The sequence below is a fragment of the Manacus vitellinus genome, unplaced genomic scaffold (genome assembly GCF_001715985.3).
Source record: "Manacus vitellinus isolate BGI_N305 unplaced genomic scaffold, ASM171598v3 scaffold_3_pilon, whole genome shotgun sequence".
NCBI lineage: Eukaryota > Metazoa > Chordata > Aves > Passeriformes > Pipridae > Manacus > Manacus vitellinus.
In genome coordinates this window covers 22036325-22044960 of record NW_021940535.1, presented here as the reverse complement: position 1 = coordinate 22044960, position 8636 = coordinate 22036325, and the positions used below count along the sequence as shown (strand labels likewise).

General features: G+C 48.0%; 2 protein-coding genes across 2 annotated transcripts in view; both read right to left on the bottom strand.

Annotated features, from left to right (window-relative positions):
- HOXA1 (homeobox A1) overlaps positions 1–1327 on the bottom strand; it is a 4029-nt gene extending 2702 nt beyond the window's left edge. The window contains exon 1 of the mRNA XM_029961770.1: positions 1007–1327. Within this exon, the coding sequence (XP_029817630.1) occupies positions 1007–1327 (321 nt within the window). The remainder of the gene's footprint in view (positions 1–1006) is intronic.
- A 1858-nt stretch (positions 1328–3185) lies between these two features.
- On the bottom strand, positions 3186–5244 carry HOXA2 (homeobox A2). Its single transcript, XM_018075215.2, is given in 3 exon segments — positions 3186–4172; positions 4844–5035; positions 5038–5244. Coding segments are annotated over 3 exon segments (1131 nt in total). The 5' UTR covers positions 5225–5244; the 3' UTR covers positions 3186–3420.
- Positions 5245–8636: the final 3392 nt, after the last annotated feature.

The following is an 8636-nucleotide window of genomic DNA, read 5'->3' as shown; positions in this document are numbered from 1 at the left end:
GGCCCCTTTGTTCCTCCGCTCCTCCACTCGAGTCGGCGGTGGTGAGAGATGGCAGATGGCCAGTGGCAGAGACGGCCCCAGGACCCTTGGGAACCGCGCTGAGTATCGACTCAAACCCACCCCTTCCCAGCTCCTTGGGGAGGTGGGTAAAAAAATGGGTCCGTGGCCAGAGAAGGAGGGGCTGTGAGATGTGGGTTACGACCTCATATTCGGTTTACGTATGGGGAAAATGAAAAGGGAGGCAAAGGCCGGGCATGCGTCCATCCCGGTGCACCCAGCCATCTGCAGGCAGAAAGGACGGCAGCAAAAGTCTTCAAAAGACATCCTGCAAAACGTTAACCTTGGAAAAAGATGGATGGATGCCACCAGCCCCAGGAGGGGCTGCTCCCTCTATTTCTGCAGGTGCCGACTCTTACGTCCCTCTGTTCTCACGCTCAGTTCTTGCTTGTTTTGAAATCCAAAAGGCTCTTCTACCCTGCCCCTTCTCCTTGCTCACGATCACACCCCCCCCTACATACTCACCCTCAAGCTCCTCCCTCCCACATGAACTACAACTCTCTCCGAGGTGCAAAGCTCTCCTATTGCTATTAGGTCAGCCCTTATCCCATGCCATCTCCAAGGCCTCTCTACTGTCAGCCAAAACCGAAGGGCTACTCTCTCCACCACACGTCTATCCCGGTGCACTCAGTACGTCTATTTGTTCTGATTTACTACAGAGGCAGGAATACTAAGGGCCCTCTGGAAAGGTTCAGTTTCTTAAACTGCAGGGGGCCAGGGTGGAGTACAAGAGCAACAACACTCCAGAGGCGTTTATGGTATTATTCTGCACCAGTTTTGGCTATGGTTACAGATGTAAACACATTTATTTCATTCTTGTAAACCATGTATTATAAATAAGGCATAAGGCAGAGAAAAAAGGCAGGCGATTAGGACTGTTTACTAATAAAAGGGCTGACACCTTTTCAGTCAGCCAAGAAAAAAATATTTTACTATAGATCCATTTTACCCAGAAATTCCGATGAATCACAGCAATTTCCTTACAGTCTCCAGCATCCTGAAATCCTTTTTTCTCTCCCTTTTTCATGCCATTGTCTCTTGTTGCTTTGTCTCTCTGACGGGGCTGTGGGGGTTTGCTGTCTGTTACTAAGCGTGGGGGCAACACCATGAGAAGGGCCGGAGCAGAGGGGGAACGCACACCACACTCTCCCTCCTCCCCAACCCGGCGAGAGGGAGCTACTACCTCTTCCTCCTGCCCGCAGACCAGGAGCGGCTCCTCCGCGACTTCGCTCCGCGTTTCCTGCCACGAGACGGGGGCCGAGGGGGCCATCCCGGCACTTCAGGCTTTTCCGTGGGAGTGTGCCCTCCCTGTGGCCCCAGGGCTTACCGGGGGACACGGAGGCGGCTCCTACTCGCTGAATTCTCCCATTTATTTAAATGCAGTTTATGAAAAGTTGCAACCTTGTAGCACATTTTCTTTTGTTGTTGTTGGTTTGATTTGGGTTGGTTTAAGCGTTGTCAGCATCCGGAAATCCGGGCACAAAAGAAACCCCAACCCTTACACGCACGTTGTGATCCAATTTAACCCAGTGGCAAAGGAGTTAAAATGCCGATGAGGCTGCTCGCTTTCCGCAGGGACATGGCTGGAGCAGAGAGAAGAAGAACCAGGACCGAGGTTTCACCGCGCCCGCCCGCAGCTCAGCCAAGCTGTTGTTTTAAAAGAGCAATAAAAGTGAATTATGACTAAACGCCTTCTCACTTAATGGTTTTAGACGGGGATCCCCAGCCCCGGCAAATACGTAAGAGGATTTTTATTTGTGCATGTGTTCCTGCAATTGATCTCTTTGATGACATTCTCATTCATAGAAAGAGTTTGATTTATGACTTTCGGAAGAATTGCGTTCAGCCCTTCCAGCTATAATCCACGCATCCCAGCTCCACAGCGTGTTGCAGAGCTGGGTGACAACACTCCTCGCATGGACAGACAGCAGAGCCCCGTTCGCAAACACCCACCCAAGCCCCGCTCAGCTGTGTAATGTAACCACACGCACTCATATGCACACAAGAAGCCGCGAACGCACCCTCCCCAGATTCCCCATCCCCGGAGCGGCAGAGCCCCGCTGGCATCTGTTGCTCGCTTTTAGCCCGAAGGACGGGGCTCACCCTCCGCCTTGGGGTCTCCCGCTACGCTGCTAGCGGGGTGGCAGGTAATTTGGTTGAGATTTCTGAAAGCCCGTCTTTGCTGCCGCCAGCAGAAGAATGGGAAGCCGGAGGAAATTGTAACTTTAAAGTCATAGAGTTTCCCCTTTGCGTTATCAGTTTTTCACCTCGCAAGTTTTAAACAGAAAAATATCTTCGGTTCTGCCCCCGCACCACCCCTCAAATGATGGAGTGGAAGGGCTGGTTCCTACCTAAATACTTTTTCTTCCCCCTATGTTTCTGCCACCCTTTTGATTTCACAGGCACTAACTTCTCCATTTCCTCTCCTCCTAGAGCTGATTTCTTGGACTGCTCAGCATGTGAGAAGTAACCAGGCGCATTCTCTGTGAACTCTGATATTTTTTGTGATATGCTTCCTGAAAAATCTTGCTGGCTGCTAAGCACTACTTTCTAGAAAAACAGGATTTTTTTTTTTCTTAAAGAGCCTTTCCATTCGTTCATGTGACTGGCTAGTTTTTGCAGGAGACGCTTATCCTACTGTGTCTCTCTTATGTTCTGCCTGTAACAGAGAAAGTGCTCGTTCATGCTTTTGTTACAGCTCGCATTTCCAAGTTTTGCATCCTCATAGAGATAAGATGCTGCGTTTATCCATTAAAAGGAACAAATCTCCATCAAACCTGTGAACGATTTTAATTTCTTTGTTTTTTTTTCTTTGTGATAATCTTTGCAATAAAGAACTTGAATGGGCTTTCCTCTCTAATAAACATCCTAATTTGCCAAAAGGGAAGAGCTCGTAGTCAGAACGTTGGATTTTGATTATTAGTAAATTAATAGTGGAAGGGATGGGGAGAGATACCCATCATGTTATCAGTCTTGAAAGGCGAGAAAAAGAGGGGAGTTAGAAAAAGAAAAAAGAGAAAGCTCCTTGTAGCAAACAAGAATTTATTCTACCAAAAATACTTATGACAATGCATCCTAATGCAATACAAAAATAAAAAGAAAGTGAAGATACATTCCTATATGATCACTTTCTTACAGACCTCATATATTGCTTTCATAGAAGGACCTAGAATGTGGCTAGGTTAAAATTGAACACAACTAAAACTTCATAAAAAATGGCAAAATGGCATAGCAGAGGGAAGTAACAAACAGAAAATACTGACAAGGGAAAGGGAGGGGAAAAAATAAAATTAATTCACTGGAGGGGAAAAAAAGTAATAATGAGGAGAAAGCGGGACCCTTGGAGAGGACGTCTTTAATTTCTCAGTAATTCAGATGCTGCAAGTCAATTGTGGTGAGTGTGTCTGTAAAAAAGTCGAAACTGTCAGCAGAAATATCTACGGGACTGTCCAGAGATCCTGGCAAACTGGGGGAAACCGCATCTGAAAGCTGTAGGCAGGAATCTGTGGAGAAAACGCTAAAGTCCTGTAAAGAAGGGACATCTAGGGCCTCAGGACTGTCATTGTTCAGGCCAGCTGCACAGTTCTGGGCCATTGTTGAGAGGCAGTTTTGAACAGTGGGTGACTGATGTTGAAAATGTTTCAGATTTTTCTCATTGCTCGTTAAAGGCGAAACGGGGAAAGTTTGGGATTCGCCATTGTGCGCATTCTGCGCCTGCTGCTGGGAGAGGGCATTCTGCTGGAAAGTGTAGCCTTCCCGCTCCAAGAGAGCACCGGAGACGTTGCTAAGGGCTTGCTCGAAGAGGGATTTCTCCTCTTCCTCCTCCTCCTCTTCCACCGCTTTTTCGGGGTCCTCTAGGCTCTTAAATTTCCCCTCGCCGTTTTGGTTCTCCTTGCACTGGGTTTGTCTCTTGTGCTTCATCCTCCTGTTCTGGAACCAGACTTTGACTTGTCTCTCAGTCAGATCCAGCAAGGCTGCAATCTCAACCCTCCTTGGTCTACAGAGATACTTGTTGAAATGAAATTCTTTCTCTAGCTCCAAAAGCTGGGTGTTGGTGTAAGCCGTCCTCAGGCGCCTAGATCCACCGCTACCGCTATCGGGGATTTCAAGGGGGTCTGTTAAAAAAAGAAAAAAAAAAAAGAAAAACACCACCACCACACGCACCCCAAAGCATCACCGCCAGAACAGCAAAAGCAAAAACACACGGACGCACACACAAAACAGATAAATGCACGGATTGAATTTCAGCACCCGAGCACATCGCATCCCCGGGGGGGTGGGCGGGAGTGCTCTCTCTGCATGTATGTGTCTATATCTATATGTCCATATAGCATAAAATAGCAACTGCAACAAAATGGCCGCCTTTGGATGCAGTAAACCCATTGTGTTGCACTGCTGAGCGCCCTGTGCTGCGTGCCCCTCGGCCACCTCTGCCAAATCGCTGCCTCCAGCTCCCCAACCTCCCCACACCAGAGCAAACTTTATATTAGCCATACCGCAATTTATAATTAATGCATCAGCTGCTTAGCTGAGCGGGAGCAATCTATCACTCTTCATTACTGTCAAATATCCTAACTCTAGGACGGCGAGACAAGAGAGGTCAGCTCCAACTCAAATAAATCATCCCGCATTAAGCAAGTTTGGGGAAAGTTTGGGTTTCCAGCGCTCACCGCCAGCTCCGTCCTTCCCGCCGCCCGCCCTCCTTCTCGTCCCCCCGCGAAGCCGGGGGGATGCGGGGAGCCGAAATAGCGGCCCGGCGGGGCCGGCGGCACGTCTTTGGACTGACCTTTGTGGCTGAGGCAGGCAGGTCCAGCGGCTGAGGCGGAGGCCGAGGCGGGCGGCAGCGCGGATCGCTTGGACGCCTTTTTCTCTTTCATCCAGGGGTACTCCGGGGTGGCGGGGCGCCCGCGGGGCCCGGGCTGCCGCTGCGGCCGCGGGGGCTCGCCTTGGGGCGACCGCCGCCGCTGTGGCGAGGGTGGCTGCCGGGGTTCAGGCTGGGGATGGTCTGCTCGAAAGGAGGAGGAATCAGTGTCGAGTGTGAAAGCGTCGAGTTCTTGATTGATGAACTTTGAAATGTATCACCGACAGGGGGAAAAGATGTCAGGCACTCAGCAAGCGATGGCTGGCTATTGATAAAACCGATCTCTCGCTCAAATGCGAAATTCATGGCCTTCAACTGGCAGCCCCCGCGGAGAAAAAGTTCCCTCGGATTCAGGGGGCTCGGGGGGGGGAAGGCCCAAGAAAAAGGAGAGAGAGGAGAAAAAAATATAGCATAGAAGATCGCTGGTGGGGTGTTTTTTTTCTAATTCACTGATTACAGCCGTATGGGGACCGTGCTACTATTAAACTATTGAATTCATGGAGACAAGGTTGAAATTGGACCGAATTGGCTGTCACATGATTGCCTCTGCCCAATGACAATTTGGGCTTTAATCAAAAGAAGCCACTGTCTGTTTGATTGATCCAAAAAAGTCGGGAAGGAACGCCTCATTGGGGGCCAGAAAGGCTTTATTTACACTTTTTTTAAAGAGGGAAATGATATGTCGAGTATCTATCCCCTTGGCGTCCTAATCTGAAGTGATCGGGGGTAGGGGGAGGGTGCATGTGCGTGGATATATTTGTGTGAGAGGCTGTGAGTGTGTGTGTGTGCGCGAGTGTGTGTGTGTGTGTGTGTGGCTGCTTGTCCTGCAGCCTCCCTCGCATCCACCCGCACACTCTTCTCTCATTGTTTGGGACTGTCAGGAAAACGCTTTGCACCTCACAAATCATTTAAGCACCTCAATCTGACGCCTTGAGTCATTAACAAAGTAATCCATTAATCTTTAAAGTTTTGACACCGTCAGGCCCCCGCATAAGAAGTTACATCCAGGCAGGAGTGGGAAGCAGAGGGTCCTGATTTTTTCCTAGGAATAGCACTTCCTCCAAAACTAGTTTCTCCTTCCCGTTCTCCTTCCCTACTCAGCCTCGATGGGCTCCTTTTTGTTTCTTTTCTTTTTTCCTTTTTTTTTCTTTTTGTTTTCTTGATTTTTTCCCCTTTCTTTTTTTTTCCCTCCTTTTTCCCTTCTTTTTTAGTTTTTTTTTTCTTTTTTGGTGGCTAACGGGGGTACAGTACGGAGAACAATTCCTCGCCGGTGCTGAGCCAGTGTTTATCAGGATCTTCCTCAACAACCTTGCTTCTAGGGGAAGAGTCATATAGGCAGCAGCCCCGGTGCTTCATGACTTCCCTTCTCCAGTTGGCTTCCCGGGATTGGAGCGTAAAACATAACTCTAGGAGAACCTCTCTGGGTGAGCCAAATGGCGAGGCTGCAAACGTGTCTGGCAGTTGCCTCTTAAAAAAAAAATATGTATCCCGTGCCTTAGCTTGCAAACGATACTCCCGGCTGCTGGCATAATTTGCTTAATAACCGTAGTAGGCTGGGTCTGGTGAGTATTTTCGATTACCAGGAAATATATGGGCTGGTAGCGGGTTTGTTTTCACGGGGCCAGGCAGGGCGAAAACGCTGCGGGGTTATGACTTGAGACACGGCACTCGCTTCCGACGCTTGGCTCTCGCCGCCGCCCTCTCCAGTCGCCCCTGCCAGGTCGAGGCAAGTCCCGAATTTGGATGCTTTGGGCACAGTTTTCCAACCAGACCGAAGTGAGAGGAAGAGCGATGACAATGATGGCCACAATCACCAACCCGCTGAATCCTATGGTCACAGCCGCCCTGGGCAGCCTGGACGGGACTTGCTTTCCCGCGGAGCCCAGAGTGCCCAGCAGGGTAGGGTGCGCCGGGGGCCGAGGGGAAGTCGCTTCCGAGTCGCTCTCCGCGTCCTCCAGGAGCCAGGAACGATAGCCAGCGCGATGAGGTGCCGTCTCGCTTTATTTTCGGAGTTGCCAAACGGGTCGGCAACCGTCTTCGTAATTACTGAGGAAAAAAAAAAAAAGGCGGGGGGGGGGGAAAGAGAAAACAAGACCCCGAGCACTCAGCGGTTCGGTCTGCGTCCAGTCTGCACGAAGTGCATTTAAAAAATAGGTTTTAAGTTAATGCACCCACAAGATGTAGCATATCTCCGAAGGCATTGGAGAGAGGGGGAGGGGAGGGGCCGGGAGGCTTTAAATGGGCTTTTTGGTGGTTGCTTGTTTAAATAAAATATAGAACGAGACTTGTCATTTAATCCCTCAAAAGGGATGACTTACAAATATCGATGCTGTTGGAAAATGCAAGGGGTTTAATTTTCTTGCTTTTAGTCCAAACAAAGCTCTGGTGGTGTCTGTGCGCGATCAATCTTGGCCGCCAAAAGGTTTGACAGCTTACTGGCCCTTAAGAACACATTTAAAGCTTCTTGGTCTTTCCAAGATCAAATGTGGCCGAGAAAAGAGGCAGAGCAAGAAACGCAAGTAAACAAGACAAAAAGCTGCTTTTAAAATATGCTGGCAGAGGACTGAGCTGCTGGGGAAAGTCCAGTTTTATTTTGCTTCTTGGTGCCTACGCTGGGGTCGGGTTTTTCTTTTTCTTTTCTTTAATTTTTTTCCCCTCTGGAAAATATTGGGATTAACAGCAGGATGACAAATAATAAAGAAAGAGGTTTGGACTTTAACCAGGCTTTGTGAGTAAAACCTGTGTGGGTGTCTCTATTCTGCACATTTGTTTCTTGTGGTTAGTCTAATACAAAAACCACCTGGAACAAAACCTTTGGCGAGAGGACGCAAAATTCTTGGGGAAATCAATTACTGCTGCCTCCAGGGGGATCTTTTAATCGGGCGAATCTTAAAAGCGAAATTACAAATTCTTATGTGCAACCTACAGGGTCCGAAGAAGGGATTTAATACTGTTTATGGAAAGAAGGGGACAAAATCGCCTGTATTTTTCTTTCTTCGAGTGGGAGGGGAGTAAAACGCCAAATTCCTTCTTTTTGAGCATTTTCCTTAATGTAACTCGTGGTGCTAAAGGAACCACTCAGTAAGTGTACCGTTACCTTTTGTTGTATCTAACCTAACCGATCCGAGAGGTGGGGGGGCGGCTTGAATTTTATACGGGCGCTCCTTTGAAACGGGCAATGTCTTGCAATGTGGCAAAAATGCTTCCTTCGCCTACAAAAATAATAATCAGTCTTTGGTCTGTATTGGGTAGTAATCAGTTTTCAATGAAAAATATCAGCCTACATAGCCTTTCTTTCCACGGTTACATGTCTACATATACAATAAACAGCACGGTATAAATCTATTTGCTGTTCTTTTCTTTGACTGAGCACGCTTTATCTATTTATGCAGAAAAGCTCTGTATAGATTCACGGATGCATGACAATGTTTCAGCATCAGGCAAGGATGGTTCTGGGAACAAGATAAAGCCCAAAGATTAATAATATTTCAGTATGAGACCAAAATGGCGACATTTTTTTTCTGTGCTCTAAGAGATACAGATGGTGAACAGCGTGCATTATTATCTACATAGCATAGGAATATGTCTTTATAAACATTCAGGGGTGTATTTTACCTAGTATATTAAGGTCCGTTTTGATTTATCTTTCAAGTTTCAATCTGAAAATTATGGACATTTCGCCTGAAAGGAAGAAAAATGGGATTTAAACACAAGCTTG